Source organism: Manis javanica, chromosome 14 (genome assembly GCF_040802235.1).
Source record: "Manis javanica isolate MJ-LG chromosome 14, MJ_LKY, whole genome shotgun sequence".
Lineage (NCBI taxonomy): Eukaryota > Metazoa > Chordata > Mammalia > Pholidota > Manidae > Manis > Manis javanica.
Window position 1 is genome coordinate 50,926,532 of NC_133169.1, and position 27,843 is coordinate 50,954,374.

The 27,843-nt window shown below is 46.2% G+C and overlaps 1 protein-coding gene across 2 annotated transcripts; it reads left to right on the forward strand.

Moving 5' to 3' along the window:
* The first annotated feature begins 14,349 nt into the window (after nt 1-14,349).
* Nucleotides 14,350-23,773, forward strand: LOC108383945 (butyrophilin subfamily 1 member A1-like). Of its 2 annotated transcripts, XM_017640711.3 has the most exons (6): nt 14,350-14,563; nt 14,724-15,077; nt 16,829-16,879; nt 17,939-18,145; nt 18,828-18,854; nt 23,018-23,773. In XM_017640711.3, the coding sequence occupies exons 1-6, from the start codon at nt 14,470-14,472 to the stop codon at nt 23,641-23,643; spliced, it is 1,359 nt and encodes a 452-aa protein (XP_017496200.2). In that variant the 5' UTR covers nt 14,350-14,469; the 3' UTR covers nt 23,644-23,773. The 2 variants fall into 2 exon arrangements, with proteins under 2 accessions (XP_017496200.2, XP_073077772.1); XM_073221671.1 differs by lacking the exon at nt 16,829-16,879.
* The last annotated feature ends 4,070 nt before the right edge of the window (nt 23,774-27,843 follow it).

Sequence of the window (27,843 nt, forward strand, 5' to 3'; positions counted from 1 at the left end):
GTTGGGAGGTGTTCCCTCTTCTTTTATATTTTAACAGAATTTAAGGATTCTCTAATCTGTAGAAGGAAACAGACACCCATGTCCAGGTAGAAAAGAGAGCACCAAACAAGGTGCACCCAAGGAGGTCCACAGTCAGACACAACAGTTAAAATGTCAAAGATGAGTTACCTGAAAAAGAAAACCTGAAAGACTATCAGCTGATTTTCCAGCAGAAACTCTACAGGCCAGGGGATACACTCAGTGTGGAAAGGATAAAGCCTCCAACCGTGATGCTGCCCAGCGAGGTGGCCATTCAGCATTCAAGGAGAGGGTAAGAGCTTACCAGATAAACACATGTTAAAGCAGCTCACAACCACTCAACCAACCTTCCAAGAAATGTTAAAAGAACACGTTTAAGATGAAAAGATAATGCCATTTAGAAGAAAGAAAATTATAAAAAGAAAATATGTCACTGTAAAGAGCAAACATATACTAAAGACAATATATAATGATTTAATGCTAATAAGGTTAAGAGACAAAATCAGTGTAAAATCTTCTAAAATTAAGGAAATCATTAAATAAAATGGTGTTAATGAAGACATATATCCATAAAACATGGAGGAGGCAGAATAAAAATATATACCACTTAGAATGCATTCAAATATAAGGGAACATAAGGGGGAAAAGATGGAGTAGAAAGGCAAGGTGGAAACTTCCTCTCACATACAAACAAAGAAACAATTACAGCAAATACAACTAACCCTGGAAATGACCTGAAGACTGCAGAACAGACCACCTATACCTGGTGAAGAAGAGAAAACCAGACAGAAAAGGGTAAAGTGGCAGGGCTGCCATCATTTGGAACCCAAGACCTTCCCCCATCCCAGCCTACCAGAGTGGGGAATGTGTAAGCATCTGGGCTCTCTGCATACCTGGCCCTGAAGGTCTGTCCTGGGAACAGGAGTCCACATTGATTTGGGCTTTGATAATTAATGGGGCTGGACACAAGTGAGAACTGGAGCACTCTGGGAAGCTGAGACTCCTGTTAGTGGAGGACAGGCATGCCCCAACAGTCTTGATGAGACCCAACAAACAGAAGGCGCTGTTAAAGATTTACCAGCAGTGGGAAGTGTGCCAGGAGGGCAGAGGTTGGAGGGAGCTCTCTCCACAGGAAAAAGGGCAGGTGGCAGATGTTCTCTCAGCCATCCCTCAGCCCAAGTGGTTGGATGCTCACAGGCACTCCATCCCCCTCACTGGTGGCTCAGCCCTGAGACACTTCCCTGCACACTGGCCTGCCCACCCACCTAGCCTGCTTAGCCCAACAGTGGTCAGACTTTGCTGTCTGGCAGGCAGAGGGAGGCTTTCCAGCTTTGATGGCCCTGTCTCAGCTCAGCTACAAAGGTGCCTGTGGAAGCCAACTCCAAGTACTCCTTCCCCATCTCTTGTAGCCCAGCCCACCTTAGGCTCCTCTGTGCACCTGTCCCTCCCATCCAGCCAGCCCAGCAGCACTACCATTGCTACCCAATAGACAGAGAGCCGTCCTGCCCAAAACAATCCCCAAAAAGTGCCACTGACCTGATCACAAAGGACCTACTGAGGTGAGTTGCCAGCCATGGCAGATGAGATGAGCCACTGCCAACAGACAGGCAGAAAGGCAGCCCTGCCCACAGCCCACCAACAGCAACCAATAGCAACTGTGGCTTCACCAAAAAGGAGAACTGAAAATAGGTGAACAAAGAGTCTTGAACTTTCTCAAAGAGTCAGGGTGCCTTCTTCACAGAGCCATACTCTCTCGACCAGGAGGCATGGCAGATCTATCTAATACAAAGGAAAAAAACACAGAAATCTAGACAAAATGAGGCAGAGGAATATGTTCCAAACAAAAGAACAGGATAAAACACCAGAAAGAGGGCTAAATGAAATAGAGATCACCAATCTTCCTGATGAATATTTTGAAGTAACAGTCATAAATATGCTCACTAACCTGGGGAAAATAATTGATGATCTCAGTGAAAATTTCAAAAAAGAGACAGAAGATTTGAAAAAGAGTGACTCAGAAATGAAGAATATAGTAAGTGAGGTGAAAAATACAATGCAGGGAATGAGTAATAGATTGCTGAAAGTAGAGGAGACAATGAGATGGAAATTAGAGAACAGGAAAACAACCAAGCTGAGAAACAGACAGAAAAAAGAATCTCTAGAAACAAGAGGATGCTAAGACAGCTGTGCAACAACTTCAAACAAAACAATATTCCCACAATAGGGGTACCAGAAAGAGAAGAGAGAAACACAAGAGTAGAAAGTCCTGAAGAAATAATTGTTGAAAACTCCAATCTGGGGACAGAAATAGACATCAAGGTCCTGGAAGTGTAGAAAGCCCCTAACAAAATGCATGCCAGAAATACATAATTAAAATCATAGAGATTAAGGGAGTGGCATGAAATATTTAATGTACTGAAACAGAAGGACCTTCAATGAAGAATCCTCTACGCAACAAGGTTATCATTTAAATTGAAGTTAAGATTAAAAGTTTCCCAGATAATAAAAGTTACAAGAATTCACTACCACTAAATTGGCCTTACAGGATATGTTAAAGGGATTTTTGTAGATGGAAATGTTTTTAAGCTGAAGTATTTTTCATCAGTGGAAAAAAACTCACAGTAAAGGCAGTACACCAATTACATCCTAAGCAAGTATGAAGTAAAAAAAAAAACAATTGGTAAAATCAACTAATACAAAATCAGTCAAGGGATACAGAAAAAATGAAGACTATGACATCTAATACATAAAGGGTGGAGGAGGAAGAAAAATTTTTAAATGCTTTTAGACTATGTCCAAAATAGAGTGACCATCAACTTAATATAGACTGTTATATATTTAGGAAACTATCTGTGAACTTTATGGTCACTACAAAACTAATGCCTATAGTAGATATACAAAAGATTTTTTAAGAATCTAGGCATAACACTAATAAAAACCATCAAATAATAAGAGTATAAGAGAGTAAGAAAGAAACAAAGAGGGACTACAAAAACAACCAGAAAATAATCAAATAGCAATAAGTACAAACTTACTAGTAACAACCTTAAACGTAAATGAACTGAATGCAGTAATCAAAAGATGTAGGGTGGCAGATTGGGTAAAGAAACAAGACCCATCTATATGCTGCTTACAAAAGACTCATTTTAGACCTAAAGATAGACTGAAAGTGAAGGGGTGGAAAAAAATATTTCATGCAAATAAAAGGGAGAAAAAAGTAGGAGTAGCAGTCCTTATAACAGACAAAATAGTTCAAAACAAAGTAATGGGACAAGGGCATTACATAATGAGAAAAGAGATCAGACCAATGAGAATATAACAATTATAAATATGTATGCATCCAACACAGGAGCATGTAAATGTATAAAACAAATACCAACAGAATTAAAGGGAGAAATAGACTGCAGCTCAATCATATTAGAGGACTTTAATACACCACTTACATCAATGCACAGATGGAAACAAAATAAATAAGGAAACAGAAGAACTAAACAACAAACTAGATCAGATGTACTCAACAGGTATATACAGAACATTCCACCCAAAAGCAGGAAGATACACATTTTTCTCAAGTGCACATGGAATGTTCTCCAGAATAGATAACATATATAGGACACAAAAAGAGCCTCAATAAATTTAAAAAGATTGAAACTGTATCAAGCATCTTTTCAGATCACAATGGTATGAAACTAGAAATAAATTATATGAAGAAAACAACAACAACAAAAAAGCCACAAACACACGGAGGCTAAACAATATGTTTCTAAATAATCAATGAATCAGTGAACAAATCAGAGCAAATCAAGCAAATCATGGGGATAAGTGAAAACAAAAATGCAAGAGTTCAAAATATGTGGGCTGCCACACAAATGGTCCTAAGAGGGATGTACATAGCAATACAGGCCTAGAAATAAAAAACAAGAACAATCCCAAACAGTCTAAATTCACAAGTAAAGATGCAAGAGAAAGAAGGAAAATGAAGCCCAAAGTCAGTAGAAGGAGGGGCATAATAAAGATCAGAGCAGAAATGAAAAAAATAAAGAACAATAAAACAATAGAAAAAATCAGTGAAACCAAGAGCTGGTTCTTTGAGAAGATAAACAAAATAGACAACCCCCTAGCCAGACTTATCATTTAAAAAAGAGAACAAAAATAAAATCAGAAACAAAAGAGGAATAGGTACAAGTGATGCCATAGAAATACAAATAATTATTAGAGAATTCTATGAAAAATTATATGTCAATAAATTGAACCTAGAAGAAATTAACAAATTCCTAGAAAAGTGCAACCTTCCAAGACTGACCCAGGAAGAAACAGAAAATCCAAACAGACCAATTAGCAGTCACAACATAGAACTGGTAATCAAAAACTCCTCAAACACGAAAGTCACAGACCAGATGACTTCATATGTGAATTCTACCAAACATTTAAAGAAGAGCTAATACCCACCCTTCTTAAAATATTCCAAAAAGTAGAGGAGGAGGGAATACATACAAACTCATTCTGAGGCAAGCATCACTTTGATACCAAAACCTGAAAAAGACTCTAAAAAAAAAAGTTACTGAACAATATCACTGATGAACATAGATGCAAAAATCCTCAACAAAATATTAGCAAACTGAGTTCAAAAATATTTCAAAAGGATCATCCATCACAACAAAGTGGCATTTATTCCAAGGGTACAAGGATAATACAATATTTGTAAATCAATCAATGTGATAGATCACATTAACAAAAAGGATAAAACCATATGACCGTATCTATAGATGCTTGAAAAAATTCAACCTCCCTTCATGATAAAAACCTAACTAAATGAGTATAAAGGGTATGTACCTCAACATAATAAAGGCTATATATGACAAAGTCACGTCTAACATACTCAGTGGTGAAAATTGAAAGCTTTTCCTCTAAGATCAGGAACAAGACAAGGATGTCCACTCTCACCACTTTTATTCATCACAGTACTGGAGGTCATAGCCATGGCAGTCAGACAAGATAAAGAGATAAAAGACATCCAAATTGATAAGGAAAAAGTAAAACAGTCACTCTTTACAAACAACCTGATATTAGACATAGAAAACCCTCAAGACTCCACCAAAAACCTATTATAACAAATAACTGGATTCAGCTAAGTTGCAGGATACAAAATTAATACACAGAAATCTGTTGCATTCCTATATACTAATAACGAAATAGCAGAAAAAGAAATCAGGATAACAATTCCATTTATAATTGCATCAAAAAGAATAAAATACCTGGGCATAAACCTAATCAAGGAGGTGAAAGACCTGTACTCTGAAAACTATAAGACACTTATGAGACAAACTAGACACAAATAAATGGAAATCTATCCCAAGCTCATGGAAAGGTAGAATTTACATCGTCAAAATGGCCATCCTGCCCAAAGCAATTTACACATTCAGTGCAATCTCTATCAAAATACCAATGGCATTTTTCAGTGAACTAAAGCAAATAATCCTAAAATTCATATGGAACCACAGAAGACCCCCAATAGCCCAAACAATCCTGATAAAATAGAACAAAGCCAGGAGTATCACACTCCCTGACCTCAGTCTATACTACAAAGCTACAGTAATCAAGACAGTATGGTGCAGGCTCAAGAAGGGAGCGATAGATCAATGGAATTGGAACATAATAGAGAGCCCAGATATAAACCTATGCATATATGGTCAATTAATATATGATAAAGGAGCCATGAATATACAGGGGAGAAAAGAGTTTCTTCAATAAATAGTGTCGAAAAAACTGGACAGCTACATGCAAGAGAATGAAACTAGATTCCATACACAAAAGTAAACTTGAAATGGATCAAAAACTTAAATGTAAGACATGAAACCATAAAACTCTTAGAAGAAAACATAGGCAAAAATCTCTTGAACATAGGCACAAACAATTTTTTCCTGGACACATCTCCTCAGGCAAGGGAAACAAAATAAAAAATGAACAAGTGGGACTACATCAAATTGAAAAGCTTCTGTACTGCAAAGGACACCATCAGCATAATGGAAAAGCAACCTACAGAATGGGAGAATATATTCATAAATGATTTATCCAATACAGGGTTAACATCTAAAGTATATAAAGAACTCATGACTTAACACCAAAAAAAAATCCCAAAAAACAAATAACCCAATTAAAAAATGTGTGGAGGACCTAAATAGACATTTTTCAAAGAAGAAATACAGACGGCCAACAGGCATATGAAGAAATGCTCCACATCACTAATCATCAGGGAAATACAGATCAAAATTACAATGAGATATCACCTTATACCAGTCAGAATGGCCATTCTCCAAAAGGCAAGAAATACCAAGTGTTGGCAAGGAAGTGGAGAAATGGGAACCCTACTACACTGTTGATGGGAATGTAAGTTGGGGCAGCCACTGTGGAAAGCAACATGGAGGTTCCTCAAGGAATTACAAGTAGAAATACCATATGAACCAGTAACTCCACCTCTAGGAATTTATATGAAGAAGTCAAAATCTCTGATTCAAAAAGATTTATGTATCCCTATGTTTATTGCTGCATTATTTACAATAGCCCAGACATGGAAGCAACCAAAGTATCCATCAATAGATGAATGGACAAAGAGGTGGTACACATACACAATGGAATATTATTCACCCATAAAGAAATCTTGCCATTTGCAACAACATGGCTGGACCTAAAAGGTACTATGCTCAGTGAAATAAGCCAGGCAGAGAAAAACAAATACCATACAATTTCACTTATTTGTGGCATCTAAAAACAAAACAAAACGAGCAAAACAGAAGTAGACTCATAGATGCTGAGAAGTGACTAATGCTTACTGTGGGGGAGGGTTTGGAGTGGGTAGGTGAAATAGGTCAAGGGGATAAAAATGCACAAAATCTTAATCATTATATATATTAGTCATGGCAATAAACATACAGAATATAATCAATGGTTCTGTAACATCTTGTTGACAGTAACTACACTAGTTTGGGTGAGCATTTAATAATGTATGTAATTGTCAAATCAGTATGTTGTACACTTGAAACCAATATGACATTCCATATCAAGTATACTTTAATAAAAATATATTTTTTAGAAAGCTTGTCGTTCTCGAGGATTAAATCGATTTTCTCATAGATAATGACCAGTAGTTTGGAAAACACTGGTGCTAAAGACAGCCAATAAGAAGAGGAACATGGACAGGTGCAGCCAATAGAAAACCCCCACTCCTTGGCCACAACTATTGGCCTGTAATGTCGGAATGTGGATGGGGTGAGCCAATGAGGGCGCTTCCAGGCATCCTCTGAACTCACTTTTTCTTCTGTGGATGCAGGTCTGATATATCCTGCCTCTTGGAGAGGAGTTCAAAAAGGAACATGACTTGGAAGAAAGCAGCATAAATTAGAACATTCATGTCTGGGAGAGAATTTCTGTGAGTCTTACAAAAATGTCTTACAAATAGGAACCACAGCCTTTAGTGGGGCAGTGAAAAATCTCACCATAAGCAATAAAATGCTTGGCTGTGAGACCGGATGCGTGGGACACTCCTCATAGTGACAAATGCAAACGTGCCTCTGCAGTCCTGGTTTGTCCCTGGGGGGGGGTGAAGGAAACCAGTAGAGGTTACTCCAAAATATGCCTCTTTTTACAGTAATATGCCTCTTTGATATAAGGATTATTTTGAGCTGAGGGCAGCTAAGCAGCAGCAAACACAAGAGAAGCTCTCTCTATCCCCTTTTCTTCCTAAATTCAGGATATAAATTTTCCTCACTGGAGCTGCCTCTAGATGTGTCCTTATCTGCCCAGAGGAATCACCAGAGGAATCCGAGAACACATTCCATTTGTCTCCCCTCCCATACAGTTTTCTTCCCATGATGCCCCCACCTCCAGAAACCTAAGACCACTTTCCGTTTTGCCGTCACATAATGCACTGTGCCCATGTCATTTTATGCAAACTCCGTACTCCATGTCCCAGAACTGGAATGGATAGGTGTGCACATCACAGGACAGGTATACAAAAACGGTGGTATTGTTAGCTTTCACTCTAATTTAGAGGATGAATTAACCTGAATTTCCACAGTCTCTGTACGCACTGTCTCCCCATATCCGTGCAGTGCAGAGTGTTACCAAACTTCTTGGTCTTTCTTTCCATTTGCATTTCCCTTACTGTGAGTCAATTTGGGCATATTTCATATCTTTCAGAACCATGTGTGTCTCCTTTTCTAGGAGCTGTTGGTTCATATCCTTTTTTTCCTCTTAGGTTATTAGTGGTGCCTATTCACTTGTAAACACATTGTCTCCCTTTGATTACGTATATTTTGGGAATTAGCTCTTTGTCTTTGATATATGTTGTGAATATTTTTCAGATTTGTTGTTTGTCTTCTGACCAGGTATGACTCCTTGACACTCCACTTTATGCTTCAGAGTCTTTTTTCTTGACACAGAATTCACTTTTATTGTTATTGATGGTATTTGATAATCCTTCATGAATTTTGAGTTTAGAGGCCAACATCCAAATTTACTTTTGTCAAATGACTAACAAATTAGGCCAGGATGATTTGTGAGAGTTTTCACCTTCTCCCCCAAAACATACACTGCTGATTTTATCATAAACTACTATATGTATTTGAGCCAGTTTCTGGACTTTTTATTTCATTGATCTGCCCATCTACTCTTTTGTTAGCACTGCATTTATGAAAATTGTATCATGGTATTTTTTACTATTAAGTTGGGCTAGAACCAATTCATTATTCACCGTTTTCTGAACTGTCCTGGATATATATTTTTCTGTTTACATTCTCATATGGATTTGTAAATCAACATGTCTGTTTTCAGTTACTATTTCTTAGGGATCACATGAAAGCTCAAAGAGAATTGACATCTTTATAATGTGCAGCCATCCATAACACATGATTTTCCCCTGTACTATCTAATATGTAGTTTCCATTCCAATTTCTTATTTGACTTTGAAGTTATTTAGTGTTTCTCTTAAAAAGTATGTTTCACTATTTTTTTAAGTAAATTCAGTCTCTGTTATGCTGGGTAGATGTGGTAGTTTTCTATTCCTGCATAACAAATCAACAATTTAAAACAATGCCCATTTGTTGGTGCATATTTATGTGGGTCAGAAGTATGGCACAGCATGGCTGCTTTGAACAGTTCTTGAAATATATTCCTACCATTGCTATTTCAAATTATCTTTGCCTAGGCTACCCCTTGTCCCTGTAGAAGGTACTAGACTAATTTCAGTTCTACAAATCTATACTATTTCAATTTCCTTATTCCATTGGCTCTGTACAGATTTTAAAATATACATGGAAAATTGATGTCATATTTCTTTTATTGTAACTCAGTCTGGATTAATAATAAATGCATTGTTTATGTCTCTAAAAATTCTGAAGTGTTTTATTTTCAAATTTGCAAGAACACAGGACTAGTGACTATATTCCTTATGCTGTGCTTTCATCCCCATGATTGATTTATATTATGATTGAGATTTTGTGTCTCCTCTGGCTGGCTTATTTCACTGAGCGTTATACCCTCTAGGTCCATCCATATTGTTGCAAATGGCAGGATTTCTTTCTTATGTCTGAATAATATTCCACTGTGTATATGTACCACATCTTAGTTTCAAGTATACATTGTAGTGACTCAATAATTATATATAACTGACATGTTAATATTCTATTAATATATAATATTTATGTCAACTATACTTCAATAAAAAAATACCAAAAAGAAAATTTGCAAGGGCACATACCTTGACCAAAAGAAAAAAAAAAACATTTAAAATTCATTTGGATTTGGACATTTGTGGCTCACTTTGAGTTCAGGTTGTGTGGCATGTAAAGCTCTCTGTGAGGCAACAGGGATTCACACCATGGGAGTTCTGCAGGGTGCCATTGAATAAAGTGAGTTATTCGGAGAGTGTGCTAGGTGGTTCCAACAAGAAGACCTAAAGCAGCAGACACAAGTCCACCTCTCTCTCCCATGACAGTCCAGAGGGAGTAACTCCAGGTGGGTGCTCTGATTTCCAATACCTGATGATTTGTGCATTCAAGGCAGCTAGCCAGTCTAGTTTTTGACATATCCCAAGGGGAAGAGGGAAAATGTCAGAACTCATCAAAAAGATGAGTGGCAGTCAGAAGACACTGGAAAAATACCAGGTGATGAGAAAAAGAAATAATAATGTGGCAGAAACTGGCTCATTTTTTCCTCCTACCCATGCGTGCATCTAGGCAATCTCCCTCGCATTCGGAAGTGGGCTGAATGACGTGCGGCCAAGACATGAGAGCTGGGTTTAGAGTGTGCACCACCAGTTCTGCAGATGTGGCCCCCAGAGTGTCTTCCAAGCCCTTTCCCCTTCTGAAATTCACCAGTCGCACAACTCTGCGAGTGCACCAAGACCACTGAATGTACACTTAAGTGAGCAAACGGTGTGGCATGTGCATTATGTATCAGTAGAGCTGTCAGAAAGAGGAGGAGGGGGATGGACACAATCTCAGATAAGAGATTTTTCTGTTCATTACCTTACTAGTGCATTCCAAGGACACAAAGGTCTGATTCAAAGATTTTCTTTGCATGAGTCACTGCTATAGGGTATGGAATAACCTACACATTTATTTAAGTTACTCTACAGTTATTTTTCTGTCCCAAACATCTCACTTTCTCCCTCTCCCCTCATGCACAAGACACCCTGCCCTCAGTCCCCCAACCTCTCTCAACTCCCTTCTTACCCCTCCTCTTCTTCTGAGAAGTCCTGTCACCTCAGGAACTGTCACCCAAGGCTCTCTCAAACATTGTTCGCTTGGCAGGACACACGAGGGAACCTCTGAAATTTGACAGATCTGGGTCTGAGCTACATTCAGCTTTCCCAAACAGAACATGGAGCATTTGTCATAAAAAGATGGGATCTAGGAGAACTGAGGAGACGGTTCACCCCGTAGTGGCACTCTGCGACCTGGACCTGGCCATGTGGGTATGAAGCTGTAAAGCCTCGGGGAGGTAAGCGGCCATCCGAGAGCCAAGTCAACACGTTGCTGACTGGGGCGGACCCCAGTCTAAATGCTGCGGACCTGAAACACCGTGCCCAGTCCCAGGGTGCAGGAAGCAAGAGGCTTGTGTGGGGAAGCAGGGAACAGGGAAAGGTGGCTCCAGGGACTTGGTCTATAGGACTTGGAGGGGGCTGCGGCGACCCTGGCCGAGCTGTCTGCAGGCGCTCTGAGAGCCGAGAACCCACACAAGGTGCTTGGTGCCCAGGGCAGGAGGAGGGGAGAGCCCAGGCCCCTGGGTGCCCAGAAACTCTTTCCTGGTTTGGGCCCCCCCCCCCGGGAAGAACGGTGAGGGCTGCGGCCCACTCACATATTCCTGCAGAGGGAGCCAAAGAGCCACCAAAAGTCCACTTTTATAAATCGAACAGATTCTGGTTCTGTTGTGCTTTTTTAAAATTCCATCTGCAAGGAGGGAGATCAGCTTTCCTTTTTCCGCCTTTTTTATGATATCATTTTATCTTTTCAGTTTTCCTTTTTCTCTTTCTCCTTTTTGTCAGATTTTGTCTTAGTTCTTAACCTTTTTCTTTTTATTTTTTTCCCTTTAATATTTCCTTTTTTTAGTTTTGTTACTTTTTGCTTGATTTTTTAATTTCTTTCCTTATTTTTCATCTTTCTTTTTTTCTTTAGCTTTAGGTTTTAAGTTTTTTTGTCTTTTTATTCATTTGTCTTAACTCTCTCCTTTTTCTTTTTTCTCATTTCTTTTATCTTTTTTAGTTTTCTTTTTCTAAAATTTTCTTTTGTAACTTCTTTCTTCTTTCCAATTTTCCCCTTATTTTCCTTTCCTTTTTTCTTAGTTTTTCTTTCCTTATTTTCCCTTTCCTTTTATTTTTCATTTCTTTTTTTCATTTATCTCTTTTCTTTTCCCATATCTCTTTCTTTTCTTTTTTTCCAGTTGGGGTGAAATTCAGGAAACATAAAATTAACCATATTAAAGGGAACAAGTTGGTACATTTGCACATTCCCAATGCTGTGCAGCCACCACGTCTATTTCCAAAGTATTTCCATCACCCTGAAATAAAACCCCCAAACCACTAAGCAGTTGCCTTCTGCTTCCTTCCCTCGTCTGTCCCCCATGCCTGACCACCAGGAGCTTGCCCTCTGGCCCTCTGGATTCACCTCTTCTGGACATTTCCCATCAATGGGCTCCTACAGGAGGTGGCCTCCTGCATCTGCCTTCCACACTCTCCCCCTTTGCACTTTCAGGGAGCCTGTCCCCATCTCAGGCCCAACGCCCCATGTGGGGAGATCAGAGTGAATGTCTCTTTTAGGTCTCAGTGCAGATGAAAGACTCTGGGCCACGTGAGCTCTCGCTGTGAAAGGACCATGTGTCCAGGTGGTCGCCTGGACCCACACCTGCTTTGGGACTCACTGTGCTTCCTCGTCCTAAGCAGGCATCCCATCCTGCTTCCCTCCCAGCTGCCTGACCCAAGATGCTCCCTCTGGTTCTTAACGGCCGCAGCCCTCCTTGCTGACTCATAAGTACAGCGGAGAGGAGTTTTAGCTGATGTCATTATCTGCCTAAAACAATGCACAGGAAGAGGAAAATGTGTGCAGATACACAATGTCACCTTAGTTGACAACGGCTCGTTCTGCTGCTGCTTCAGGGATGGTGCTGCGTACATGGAGGGAACTTATCAAAAATTTACTCCTCCAGGAGGAATGCTGGGGACAGCTTGGATTTGCATTTTCCAGCATAAGCCACCATATGAGCACTGAATCTGGGGGAGGTGACACAAACCTTCAGTCCACAAAATTCTGCAGAACTAAACTAAACACCTGCCTCCAAGAACAGGCAGTCTTCCCTGTAGCTCTTTTCCCACCAAAACCCTTCTGGAAAATGTCCAAGACTTTTGAGTCAACAAGAAGGAAGAGTAGGAGGGGACAAGGCTTGGTCAGGTGTCTTTCTTGTGAGCTGGGAAATCAGGTGAGTGTTCTGAGCCCACCCAAATCAGGCTTCCAGTGAGGATGGACTGACAGGGCCACAGGGCTATACAGGGGATTGCCCAGACCCTGCACAGGAGTCTCTAGAGGAAATGCCAGAAATTGGCTCATTTCAACCTGACAATGAAAAACTTTCTTGAAGAAACCAGGCCCAGCTTGTGTAGGACTGGAGGTTTTTTGATAATGGCAAACGTTATCTGAATCCCTCAGTTTCTGTGCTTGGCCTGGATCCCAGCACTTGAGAGCCACATCCCTCCTCGGGTTCTTGGCACCAGGCCTGACAGCTGTCCTTCCATGGACTACCTCCCCAGGTCTCCATCTCTTCCCTTATCTCCTGCTACCAGGGTCCAGCTCCTCACCACTCAATGTGTTCGGTTCTGTTGGCCACACCCCTTAGGCAACCCTTAGTTATTTATTTTTTTCTGTTGCAACTACCAATAAGGAACTGTAGGTTATTTTTGCAAAAAAGTAATAGGAGAATTCCAGAGAAATTGGGGACCCCAGCTCTTCCACAGAGTTTGTAGGCTCCCCTCTCATCTCACCGCCTGTTGTGTTATGCCCCACCTGGGACTGATTCCCTCAACACCACCACCGTTTCCCTGGGAAGCCTGCAGCTGGACTCAGGCTGGGTGAGTATTTTCTATTTTAAGGGCGCTGGTCTACATCTTTGCTTTCTCCACTCCCTGTCCATTCTTGAGTGACAGCAAGATGAGGGGGGCTTTCACCAAAATAGGAAGGCAGGCACAGAATAGGAGGAGAGCATTTGTCAAGGTGAGTCTTCACATAACTGCCAGTCCAGCTGTGCTGTGCTGGGTGGGATCGCCCAGGCCAGCGGATGTGTTTTCCAGCACTAGCTTGCTACGCAGAGGTCAAAAGAAATAATAAAGCTGAAGGCGTGTGTTAGGCTCAGGCCGTCCCTGCCAAGGAGCAGTGGCTTGTGGACCCCTCCTCTGGCTGTAGAAGTCCTCTTGGGGACAAGGAAAGAGAGGACTCTTGGGGACAACAAGGAAAGAGAGGCCTAACAGGGGGGCTGCAGATAGTCCCGGCCTTGGACTCGCCCTGTCCGAGTTTGGGTTTTCTGGTCCAGGATATGGCTAGAGAGCAAGCAGAGGCTGTTACCTAAGTAGGTGAAGATCCGGAACCCATCACATTGGAGGGTGTCTCGGTGGAGATTGGCGCTGCATGGGAGGAACCTTATCCATGAGCCGATGACTGTCGTGGTGTCTCTGACTCTAGGATCAACACCTTGTGAGGGAGTGGGAGGGACCTGGAGGGTTAAAAATTACCTTTTTCTTCCCAGGTATTTTTTCCTTTGCTCCTGTTAGGTCCCCGGTAGTGCCTTGTGTCCCAGGAAGGCAGAGACAGACAGACAGAGACAGGGAGGGAGACACAAACAGAGACCTGGAGGAGAACTAATGTAGCCACCTGGCACCGACTTCGGGGCTTGGGTCTCTGCCCTGCAGGCATGGCACAGACGCGTGGTCAGGACGCCCTTCCGTGCGGCTGCTCTCTCACCCTCCTGTTCCTGCAGCTCCTGGCCTGCGGCGTCCCTGCAAACGGTAGGCGAGCGCCCGCGTTGCAGGGGAGGCCCGGCAGCGGGAGGGGAGCTCAGCCCGGAGCCGCCCGTCAGCTCGGGCTTCCAGGCGTCGCTGCAGGGGCCGTGGGAGTGCCCCGCAGGGCCCCTCCGGCCTCACCAGTTCTCTGGCATCTGTCCCCAAGGGAGAGCCGACTTTGCGGTGCTGGCACCAAGCGAGCCGATTCTAGCTGTGCTGGGGAAAGATGCGGAGCTGCCCTGTCACCTGTCGCTCAACATCAGCGCCGAGGACATGGAGCTGCGGTGGTACAGGGACCAGCCTTCCCCCGCAGTGCACGTGCACAGGGCGGGCCGGGACGTGCTGGACGAGCAGATGGCGCGGTACCAGGGCCGGACTACGTTCCTGGGGGCGCGCCTGGCCCAGGGCTGGGCCGCCGTGCGGATACACAATGTCACCTTGGCTGACAACGGCTCATTCCACTGCTGCTTCAGGGACGGTGCTGCGTTTGAGGAGGCCACACTGTGGCTCAGGGTGGCAGGTGGGCCGGCGGGCTCCCCAAGGCCAGTCTTGCTCCAGGTCCCCAGGACCCAGGGCCTGAGCAGAGCATCCCCCCTGGCACCTCAAGTCTGCCCCATGTGCCCTGCCCGACCTGTGCCAAGGGAGTGGGTCCCTGGGTGCCCTTCCTTCCTAATTTCCCTCCTACTGCCCAGTGCCTGGGAGGGGAGGAGGGACAGAGACAGACAGACAGAAAGACACACACAGAGAGAGAGACAGAGACAGGGAGACAGAGAGTCAGAGAAGGAAAAATAGAGTATTGGACAAAAACAGGGAGACTGAGACAGACTGGGAAACAGAAACAGGACAGACAGAGACACAGGACAGAGAGACAGATACAGAGACAGATTATTTGACAGACACAGTAAGAGAGAGGTACAGATAGAAAGAAAGGAACAGAGATACAGGGACAGAGACAGAGAAAGACAGTGTAAGAGGCAGAGAGTGACACTAATTTTGCAGTACAGGAAAGGTATTCACTCTCAGTGAGCCTCTCCTGTTTTGTTCTGCCCTCTGGAAATGAAGATAACATATCTTGGAAATAAATACAACACAGGATGAGTAGTTCGTGACAAATCCCCAGCACCCACTGGAAATTCTCCAGGTCTGTGTCTCCTGACAGAAGCGGCGGTGGCTGCAGAGATTAGAGGGGGCATCTCTCCCCACAGGCATGAGCTCAGAGCCCAGGATATGCATGCATGTGGCCCACACAGTGTCTGGGCAGAGTGCACCTCGGCAGGCTGGTACCCGGAACTCCAGGTGGAGTGAAGGGACCTCGGGACAGACCCTACCTTCTGTGACCAACCTGTCAGCCTCGCCAATCACCTGCCTCCTGGCCATGGTGTCCAGGGTGAGGGCGTCCAGCCATCCAGGACAGGGCTGTGGCAGGCCTCTCACGCTCCATCTCCCACACCCTTCTGAAGAGCACAGTGGCTGAAACCCACGTGCTGGGTGAATGTGCTGGTGGGTGCTCTAATCCCCAGATGCCGAGATAGCAGGAGGGCCACAAGGCCTGCAGCAAGAAGGGATGCGTGACAGGCCCCTGCCAGCAGCCTGGAGGAGCAGTGGGAGAAATGCAGTTTTGGGGTGCTGATTACTGAGGCGGGGCAGCACTGGCATGTAGAGCTTTGCCTTTCAGGGGAAAGAGAACATGTTGCCCCACATTCATTTTTCTTTTGTTTATTTAAGAGACTACTTTTTGGAGCAGTTTCAGGTTCCCTGTAAAATTGAGGAAGGCCACAGAGGGTTCCCACTGATCCCTGCCCACACATGCACAGCTTCCCCCATTTTCAACATGCCCACTGCATAGTCTGTTCATTGCAGTTGATGGACCTACATGGACCATCACTGCCACCAAGAGCCCAGAGTGCATGTTAAGGCCCTTCTGGGTGTTGCTCATTCTGTGGGTTTGGACAAACATGTAAGGACATGTGTCCAACATGTGTCACATGGCCCTAAAAATCCCCCACACTCCCCCTGTTTATCCCTCCGTCACCCGTAGCCCCTGGCCACCCTGATGTGTTTAGTCTCCACCGTCTTGCCTTTTCCAGAATGTCAGGTGGCTGGACTCACAGACCGTAGCTCTCTTAGGCTGGCTTCTGTCACTTACTAATATGCCGTTAAGCTTCCTCCACGTCTTTTTGTGGCTTGATAGCTCCTTTCTGTTTTTGTTTTTCTTTTCATGCTTTTTTTAAATTGAGATGTAATTCACATGTAAGTTTATATTATTTTCAGGTGTACTACATAGTGATTCAATGCTTGTACATACTGCAAACGATCACCACAGTAAGTTTAATTAATGTCTGTCACCAGACACAATTACTGAATTTGTGTTAAGACATACTTCCTTAGCAAGTTTTATATATGCAATGCAGTATCTTTAACTGCAGTCACTGTCCTGTATATCCATCCCCAGGACTTACTTAATAACTGGAAGTCTGTACCTTTGGACCCCCACTCACCCATTTCACCCACTCCCCTGCTCCTGCCTTTAGCAACAACCTATCTGTTCTCTGTACCAATGAGCTTGTTTTTTTGTTTTTTGTTTAGTGTTCGCATATAAGTGAAATCACATGGTGTTTGTGTTTCTCTACCTGCTTTATTTCACTAAGCATAATACCCTCTAGGTCCATCTATGTTGTTGTAAATGGCAGGATTTCTTTCTTTTTATGGCTGGGTAATATTCCATTGTGTGTGTGTACCACATCTTTATCCATTCATCTATTGATGGGCACTGAGTTGCTTCCATATGTTGGCTATTGTAAATAATGCCACAGTGAACATGGGGTGCATATGTATTTTTGAGTTAATATTTTCATTTCCTTTGGATATCTACCCAGAAGTGGAATTGCTGGATCAGATGATATTTCTATCTTTAATTTTTTGAGGCGCTTTCCTACTGTTCTCCACAGAGGCTGCACCAATAGCTCTTGTCTCTTTAGTGTTGAATAATATTCTGTGGTCTGAATGGACCACAGTCTTTTTATCCATTCACCTACTGATGGACATCTTGGTGGCTTCCAAGTTTAACTGTGTATAAAATTTTCATTTCTGACTTATTTCAAATGCACAGAAAGTTTGCAAGAGTAAGGTAGATAATTCTGTGCACTGTTCCCCCAGATTCACTGAATGCCTGAGCACCTGCCACATTTCTTCTGCCACTTCTCACATTCTCCCCTTGCATCTGACCAGATCTATCTACACAAATGCACACGCTGTTTTTCTAAATCATTTCATAGCTTATGAACACTGTGCCCCCCACCCATGACCCCTGTAGCACATATGTCTTGTGAGCACAGATGCTCTGTCACCATGCTGTCCCTGACTCCCTCGAATCTGTTCCAGCTCCCGTTTCTGAAAAGGCCCCATCCATGGCAGCAGTGCTGCCTCTGGCCCTTGTTGTCATGGGGCTTGCCTCAGCTGGGATCACCTGCCTCTTCTGGAAGTGTCGGAGGAAAAAGAACAGAAATTGGCTGGATGAAGGGGAAGGGCTTGGAGGAGCAGATAAGCAGGGACGGCAAGCCAGCAGGAATGGAGACCCAACATTCCAAGGTGCGTCCCCCTCCAGCAGGACAGACCTACCCCTTCCACCCCCAGAGCGCCCACGTGAACTTTTGCATGAGGCTTTCCCTCATGTCCTCAGATGCAGTAGGATAGGAAAGCTGTGCCAGCTTGGGCAGCAGGATTGCCCAGCCCTCTGTCTCTCAGAGATCCCAGCTATTCTTCACTGGGTGTTTTGGGAAGTCTGGTGCGTTTCCCTCTCAGAAATGGATCTGAGCTTCAGCCCCAGGGTGTCCATCAGTTGGGGGTGATGATAGCAATGATCAAGTACGGGAGGTGCCAGGCACAGGGAGGGGTGCACTGTCACAGGCATTAGGGGTCTCATCAGTGCTGACTTGGCCACATGCCCACTCATCCCACTCCCTTCCTCCTGCTCATCTCAGGAGCTGGGGACTTGCTCATAGATGTCAGGCCCGAATTCGGGGGGCAGAGCATACCCGTCCCTCAGCTGGCTTTAAAGCCTGCCTATGACACACATAGGAAGGCTGAGGGAAACTATGCTCCACAGCTTTCCCGAGGAATAAAGTGGCCTCCATTACGTGTTACAGGGCACTGAGGGGCATGTGTCTGTTCCTGTCTCTCAGGGAGAGACTGGACTTACCTCCCTAGAATGAGAGTTGGCCCCACTTGCCAAGCTCAGCTCCATGTTTCACATCTTTCTGTGTTGTTGCAGGCTGGGGAGAGGATGACGTCATCGATGGTGAGGGCCCTTCTGGAGGCTCAGAGCCTCTGCTCCCCCGGCCACCCCCAGCCCATCCCTGCCCTGCTCCCCAAAGGCAAGGGCAGCCAGAAGCACAGACCTAATCCCACCCAGAGGGGCAACAGGGTGGGGGCCCTGCCACCACACATGGTCTCCGGCAAAAGGAAAGGGGAGACAGGGCCCTCTGTCAAGGACATGTAGGTCTTGGCTTTTGTTCCTCACAAATGCATGTCTGATAGGAAAAGTGCAGGAAGTTCTGAGTTACAAGGATGGTGAGGTAGGTGGACAAAAGATACCAGGGGGCAAATCCAGGCCATGTCTGGTTTCAGCCTGCACTCGAGTGCTCATTTTTGTGTCTGTGTGTGCGTGCATGTGCACATGTGTTGCATATACATGTGTGCCTTGTACACATATATGTATGTGCTGTGTGTTCACATGTGTATGCATGCATGGACAAGTTGTGTGTGTACATGTGTATGTGGGCATGTATTGTGCCATATATGTATGCGTTCAATGAGTCTTCACATGTGCACGCTTCTCATGTGTGCATGCTTCTATTCTGGGTGCAGAAATGCTGTGCTAGGTGCTGGTGAGTGGCAAGCCAGGTCCTTAAAAGTGTTGGAGTTACCTTGGCCCTTTTTCATTTTTCTGAGGCCTGGAGAACATGTGTGTGCATAAATTCTGCATTCATGTCTGTTCATTCATGTGTGTATTCTGTACACACAGTAAGAGTCCTGCCTGTGGCGGATGTCGGGAGGGTCAGCTTTTCTGAGGCTCTTGGGGAACACTGCTCCCATGGAGGGTGTAGAAACCAGTGATTTCTGCCCCAGGACATGACCTAGGTGGGTGGTGTAGGGTGTGGAGGGGAGAGTGCATCTGTGGAGGGGTGCCCCCAGGACCAGGAGAGGAGGAACCAGCAGGCACAAGAGAGGCCAGTGAGAGCACCCAGCTGGACATGGCGACCTGCTGAAGGACCAAGGGGACAGAGCAACCGTTCGTCCCCTCACTTACTCACCTACAGTCATGACCGAGTGCCTCCCCTGCCAGCTGCCAGGTATTTATTAGCAAATAAGGTGTCTCCTCCTGTCCTCACAGGGCATAGAATATGTGCAGGGCTGCAAGCCCTAAACCAGTGGCATTTTTTATTGGACCTGGAATACATCAGGGTACATATAGGGACAAAATGGAACACAGCAAGGCCAGGACAACATTTATGCAACATGTCTGGGCTCCTTAGCGCTGATGGGCTGGCAACTCTCGCATGGAGACAGCTCTCGTTGTTGGGAGGACCGGGGTGGAGGCAGCTCCCCTGAGGCAGTGGGGAAGGTCTGGAGAGAAATGAGGCAAATTTGCACCAATGAGGTGGAAACTCGCTTGGACCTCTGAAGACTGAGATGTTTTCAGATACCCACGGGGAGACACCAAATAAACCAATGAATGTACCAATCTCAAGCTCCTAGCGGAAAACTTGGACTGGAGATGGAAATTCAGCACCCACGGCATATATCTGGCATTTCAAATGAACATCCACAAGATTTGGGAAGTCACTCTATGATCTGCTCAATTTCTCTGGAAACTTGAAATTATACTTTAAAATTTTCTTTTGGAAAAAGAATAATATTTCAAAAATAAGAAGATACAAGACAAAGAAGAAAGATCCAGGACTGAGGCTTGGAGAACCCCAAGGTTTGAAGGTCTGTTTGAGCAGGATGACTCCCGGCAAAGGAATCGCAACAAAGGGACAGGGTGGCGGGAGGGACTGAAATCCAGAGGTAAGAGTGTCCGGGACTGCGTGTTTGATGCAGCTGAGAGGTGGAGACAAGACAAGGAACGTGACCCGAAAGCACCGGCAGGTCTGGTGGGTGAAGGGAGGCCCCCCTCCCACGGGAAACCCTGGGTAGAAGTTGTCAGAAGTACTGTCCTCTTGGCTGAGCTGAAAATCCGAGAGTGGGGAATCCAGGGAAGTCTCTAGTCTGGGCTTGGTTCAGTTTGCTTAACCTTGGTTAGGTTTGCTGTCTAAAAGGAACGATCCTGTGCGAAGAGACAGGAAGCCTACAGGGGTTGAGGACGTGAGTGTGGAGAAATAATCCCATAGGGAAAGCCTGCAGCAGCGGGCAGACTGGGCGGGGGCCTGAGGAGTGGGGGCCCAGCGCCGGGTCGCTGAGGCTCCACTGTCGGATCCAGAGGCTCCTCCAGCTTTCAGAAGGAGCATCATTGGGAAGAGTTCCGGGCCAAGGGCAATAATGATCCATAAGCAAAACATCAGCACCAGACAAGAAGAGAAGGGAAATGCAGACAACAGAGGGAGGAGGCAGTGGACATACCAGGCCCGGACCCAGGGGGAGGCAGGTCCTCATGGACATGGAGTTTGGCAGGGATGCTGACAAGACCCCCGAACAGCACACCCTTTGTGGAGTGGTGTAACGGTTATTCACAAACTGAAACATTCAGCTTCCCTGCAATCCCTGCAATTTCAGTCCTGGACACAGACCCTAGAGAAATGAACATGTCTGCAGAAAGACTAGGATAAGAATGTTCTTAGTAGCCTCTTTCGTAATCACTAAAAACTAAGAACAATCCTGTTGTCCATCCAGTGTGGGCATGGATGAACACCTAAATGCTGTTTAGCAATTAAAAAGGAAAAAAAACTACCAGAAAAGGGCATAATTGGGAAGTTGGCAAAATTGGAATGAGGTCTGGAGATAGTTGAACAGGTATTGCATTGATTCATCTTCTGGTTTGGGTCCTTCTATGGTGATTATGCAAGATGTTGTCATAGGTGTATTCTTTATGCTAGTTTGTAACTTCTTTGTAAGTCTGGAACTATATTTTTATGTGAAAAATATTTTTTTAATGATAAGAGGGTTTAGAATAGAAGGAGCCAGGCTAATTGTCCAGTCAGGGAGTTGGTGTCAGATGTAATGGAGATGGGACGTGGGCAAGCTCCATCCACACCGCTCAGACTCTACAGAGAAGGGTTTGGTGGGAATTCAGGAGCAGCAGTGAGGAATTGGGGGGTGGGGCTGGAATAAACAGTCTCTGCTAGAAAGTGAAAGAGAGCGGGGTTCCATCCAGCAAGGAGGTGCAGGGACCTTGGGGAGAAGCTGGTTTAGATGGTTGGAGAGCCGACAGGACAGAAGCTCAGGAAGCGTGAGTGCTCAGACATCCAGGCGGGACCCAGTGAACGGAGGCCCGGGACGGATAGGGTAATGCTGGCTCTAGTGCTGGCCCCCAAGTTTCTGTTGTTGAGAAGGCAGCTCCCCAAAGGCTGGTCCCTCCGGATCGTAGACAGGCCCTCCCTGGGTTGCATGCTGGGGGCCTGGGAGATCCGAGGACTAGGGGCTGAGAGAAGTGGGAGGCTTTGGAAGACCTTTGCCTCAGCTGGTAGAGCTGAGGTGCCGCCCGGGGCTCCCCAGACAGGACCCTGCAGTGGTTGGCGGCACAGCTGAAGCAACACTCATAGGGTACCCCCACCTCCCATGTCCCCCATGTGCCTCGTGTCCCCCTATGTACCCCAGAGTCCCCCCACATCCCATGTCTCCCCATATCCTCCCTGTCCCTGTGTCCTTCCATGTTCCCCTGTGTCCCCCCATGTCCCTATGTCCCCCATGTCCTCCCTGTCCCCCCGTGTCCTCTCTGTCCCCCTATCCTCCATGTTCCCATATCCCCCATGTCCCCCATGTCCCCCTGTGTCCCCCCATGTCCCCGTATCATCCCATGTCCACCTGTATCCCCTCATGTTCTCACCACCCTTTCCTGTCCTCCCATGTCCCTCTGTGTCCCCCCATGTCCTCATGTCTTCTTATGTCTTCCCATATTTTGTCTGTTTCTGTCTCTCTGTCTTTCTGTGTCTCTGTCTCTCCCTGCTCTATCTCTCTGCCTCTATTTGTTTCTGTCTCTGTCTCTCTGTCTCTGTCTCTCTCACACACACTGTGAGGTGGGCCCTGGCAGTGTGTGCCCACCATATCTCAGTCCGAGGATGCCCCTGGCTCCCACCTCCTCTGGGAGAGGCTGTCTGTTCGGAGTCCAGAGCAGAAAGCTGGGCAGCAAAGGGATTTCCAGGGCAGCTGCAGCCCCCTTGCCCAGATCCCCAGGGTCCGCTCTGTATGGGAGTGTAGCTCAGGGGCCTGAACCCTCAGCCTGACCTTTGCCTCTTCCCACAGTGAGCCCATCCCTGGACCCCAACTCCGCAAGCCCCAGACTCGCACTGTCTAAGAACAGGAAGAAAGTGAGGCGGCTGTTCTTTGCCCAGGAGCTGCCAGAGAAGCCTGGCTGGTTTGACCAGGACCCCTGCGTGCTGGGCCAAGAGAGATTCTTGGCCGGGAGGTATTACTGGGAGGTCCAAGTGGGGCTAAGGAAAGCTTGGAGCCTGGGAGTGTGTCTGGAGAGCTTAGATCGGAAGGGAAGGGTCCCCAAGGCCCCCCAGCACGGGATCTGGGCCCTGGAGCTGTACAAGAAGGAGTTCTGGGCCCTCACCTTCCCGAGGGTTCTCCTGCACCCGCCGGAGCCCCTGCATCGAGTGGGGATCCTCCTGGACTGCGATGCCGGCACAGTCTCCTTCTACAGCGTGGGTGACAGAGCCCTCATCTACATGTTCTCTGGACTCCCCTCCTCAGTTCCTCTGCGACCATTCTTCTGCCTCTGGACACATGACCGCCAGCCCCTGACTATCTGCTCAGAACAGCAGCCACCAGAGGTTCAGGGGCAGGCCCTCCGACAGGGCCAACATTCTCCCTGCCCCAGCCTGGCCCAGTTCTTTGGGAGCTGTGTCCAGTCCCCTAGGTCCTAGCTCAGCCACATACAGGGGTGCAGCTTTGTGAATTACCCTGCCTTATCTTCACTTTCCCCCTGTAAGATGGTGACAATATATTATGGTCTGAATTGTGTCCTCCCAAAATTTGTATGCTGGAGCCCCACCCACCAGCACTTCACCCCCGACCACAGAGCCGGGCTGTGTTTGGAGATGAGCCTTTACAGAGGTGAGTAAGGTAAGATGAGGTCACCAGGGTGGACCTGCTCCCATAGGACTGGGGTCCTTAGAAGATTAAGACACAGACACACGCAGAGGAGGGGGCAGGGGGAGAAGGGGGCATCTGCACGCCCAGGAGAGAGGCCCCCTGAGGAGCCAGCCTGCCGACACCCAATCTCAGAGTCCAGTCTCCAGGACGGGGAAGGTAAAGGTCTGTTTGGGCTGCCTGCCTGTGGCGTTTGTTAAGCAGCCTGAGATAACACACACTTCATATTGTTCCACACCATTGAAGGATTTTGTGAAATATAATTAGGGGCACAGGTGAAACACTGAGCCCAGTGCCAGGCATGTTGTGCTTGCCCAGTGAATACCAACCTGCCCTTTACAACAAGCCCGGATATCTGGTCTACCTTGGGTCCCTCTTTACCTCCCTCCTCCGACAAGTCAGTGCAGCGCCACGTGGAGGCCAAACCAAAGATCCCAGGGCTTCCAGGCTTGTCCCTGGCATTGGCCAGCATCCAGCAGGGACAAAGGCCACACAGAGAGAACGACTGGATGTAAGTGTTAACTAGGAATCCCAGAGCTCAGGCAAGGAGGGAGCACCACCGGTGGGCAGAGCTCATGCTGCCAGAAGCCCTTTCCACCCTGGGTCTGGGGATGGGGGACTCTGGGAAGAACCCAGGAGGTTCAGAAGAGGCTGCTCAGACTCTGCAGGGAGGCCGGTTCCATGAGTGCTGAGAAAATGCAAGAGGGCCCAGCGCTGGGAGGCCAGGGGGCCCTGAGAGGGATAGGACGGAGCTGTCCCATCCTGTGCACTCCTCTTGACACCCGTTGCCAGACCTAACACGGAGCAGCTGACAGGAACCTTAGAGAGTCAGGGTCTCCACCCCATGTACAAGGGCTTAAAGCTACAGGACTGCGTCGTCTCCCAGATAATGACCTCATGTCTAAGATCAGGGTGTCCACAGGGCTGGTTCCTCCCAAGGCCTCTCTCCTGGGCATGTAGACATCACCTTCTCCCTGTGTCCCCATGTGGACATCTGCGTCCTGATCTCTGATATGGACCCCAGTCCTATGGCATCAGGGCCACACTCATGACCTCATTTTATCTTACTCTCTGTAAAGGCCCATCTCCAAACACAGCACCCCCACTCTGAGGTCTGTGGGTGTGCACTCCAGCATGTGGATTTGGGGGACAGGAGCCAGCCCATAGCAACAGCCACGTTGCGGGCAAGCATGTCCAGACCTGCTGAGTAGCTTACAGGAGGCCTCACAGTTAGTGACCAGTGGGCTGGGATCTGAGTTCTGGTGAGCGCTGGTCCGGTGCTGGAGATGCCCATCCCTGCCCCCACACGGATAGCTCAGCACTGCCCCCTCCTCACAGCACTAGGATTTGAGTACAAAAGGGGAGCTAGGCAGACCTCCCCCTGAGGAGGACAGGGGCTGGGCAAGGCAGGACCCAGCAGATGCCCACCCCACCGGGTGCTCCTGGCCAGTCAGAAGCCAAGCCTGGGTGAAAGTGTGGCCACAGCACCAGGACCCTTCTCCAGGTTTGCACCTCTTCTCCTCACCCCTGGGACCACGGTCACTTGCAGTTGCACAGGGTCCCCACAGGTGTATCCTGTTGGTAAAGAGGAACAATGGGGAGGGGGCACACTTCCTTGAATTCAGCAGTGACTGAGGTCTACAGCATGAACCCCGACCCTGTGCCAGGCAGACGTGGATGAAGAGAAAGGCAGACCTTGGTATGTGGGCCACGACTTCCTTGTCCATTTATCCGTAGATGGACACAGGTTGTTTCCAGGTCTCGACTATTGTAAATAGTGCTGTGTGAACAGCGCCCCCACGTGGGATTGCAGGTGTCTCTTCAACATAGTGTTTTCCTTTGGGTAAATTCCTAGGAGCGGAGTTACTGGATTGTATGGTATTTCTATTTTTAGCTTTTTGAGGAACCTCCATATCGCTTTCCACTGCGGCTAAATCAATTTATGTTCCTACCAACAGGGTAGGAGGGTTCCCTTTTCTCCGCATCCTCACCAACAATTGTTATTTCTTGTCTTTTAAATAGTGGCCGTTCTGACTGGTGTGAGGTAGTGTCTCATTGTAGTTTTGATTTGCATTTCCCTGATGATTAGCGTTGTGGAGCATCTTTTCATGTGCCTGTTGGCCATCTGTATGCCTTCTTTGGAAAAATGTCTTTTCGGGTCCTCTGCCCATTTTTTAATTGAGTAGCTTGTGTTTTGCCATTGAGTTGTTATTCAGCCTTTAAAAAGAAGGACATTCTGCCATTTGCAACAACATAGATGGACCTGGCAGACATTATTCTGAGTGAAAAACCCAGAAGGATGACTCTTCTTATCTGAAGTGTATAAGATAGTCAAATCATATAGAAGTAAACAGTAGAACTATGGTTACACCAGGGGATAGGGGCAGGAGGAAATGGGAAGCTGTTATTCAACACATAAAATTTCATTTGCTTAAGATGAGTCCATTCTGGAGATTTGCTGTCCAACACAGAGCCTCCAGTTAAGAATACAATTAAGGTAGTTAACTGTGCACTTGAAAATCTGTTAAGATGGGAGAGCTCATGTTAAGTGTTCTTACCACAGTTTTTTAAAGAAACACAACAGAAGGACACAAGGAAACTTTTGCAGGAGACTGTTACGTTTATTGCCTTGATTGTGGTGATGGTTTTCTGGGCAGACACACATGTCCAAACCCACTGAATTGTATACATCAACTAAGTGCAGCTGTATACCGATTATGCATCAGTAAAGCTGGAAAAAATGTATTTGACCACAGGACCTTTTTTCTGTGCAATGCTTAAACATCTCCTGAACCTGGTTTTCTCAGACTCTTCCCATGGAAACATGGCCTTGGCCAATAAAGAGGTCTTTGAATTTCTTGCACAGGGAAATGAAGGCAGACACATAAAGGGCACACAAAGCTGGTGCAGTCAGCTGAGAACACAGTCAGATCTGGTGCTGATGATGATGAGGGGAAATAAATAGAAGGATGAGCGGTTCATTTGGGGCATTCTGATTCTGATGGCCAAGAAATCTGGCTCCACAGTCAACTGCCTTACTTACTATGTGACATTAGACAAGTTGGGTGACCTCTCCAAGCCTTGGTGGCTTCATCCACAAAAAGGGAGGAAGAATTAGAAATTACCCATCAGGCAGCTGTGAGGACCAAATGAGATCATCTGAGTAAAACTGTGCAACATAGTGAGAATTCAACCACCGTAAGTTATAGGCACACTTCATTTTATTTCAAGCTTCATGGCTGGAGATAAATCCTTAAGCCCCTATGTAAAGGGGCTGTAGTGGGCAACGTGTGCTTCAGAGGGCAGACGAGGGGCCAAGACTGCACCTGACTCTTGGCGTTGCCAGCATGCACTCTGCCCTTGGTAGAATGGGGTTTGGTTTGGGTCCTCACCCCCAGGACAAGGAGGGTCCCTCTCCTTCGTAGGACCATGTGACAACAGGAGGTCTGTCCATGAAGCAGGCCAAGAATACATGTTAAGAGTTTATCAGCATCTTCTGCAGGGGACAGAGGGCTCTGTGTCACGTCATGTTTACTGAGTTTGCTTTCCCTTCTTAGCACAACCTCTTTCCCGAATCCTCAGCTGCCTGTCAACACACCCTGGCGGGACTCGGATTCTCATTGATTTGTGAATAAGTCTGAGGCTTTTCCAAAAGGGGGCTACCTGATTGGCTTCAGAAGCAGGGAGGGGGAGGTTGCGAATGGGTCACATCCTGGGCCCAGAGGCGATGCCTGGCCACCCCCAATGACCAGGTGCCCATCATCATGGGGCAGGGACCATGGGTGTAGTCAGAGTAGGGTTAGGGCCTCAGAAAAGGAAAGGCGAGGTACTTACAGTCAGAGCAGTGTAACAATATGCGAGGAAACCCCCTACCAGAACTCTGGGTTAAGCATTAAGCTCTACAGTCATTCTTCAGTGAGATCAGTTAATATTCCCCAAATAAAGAAAAGTATCTCAGCATAGCCCATATTTCT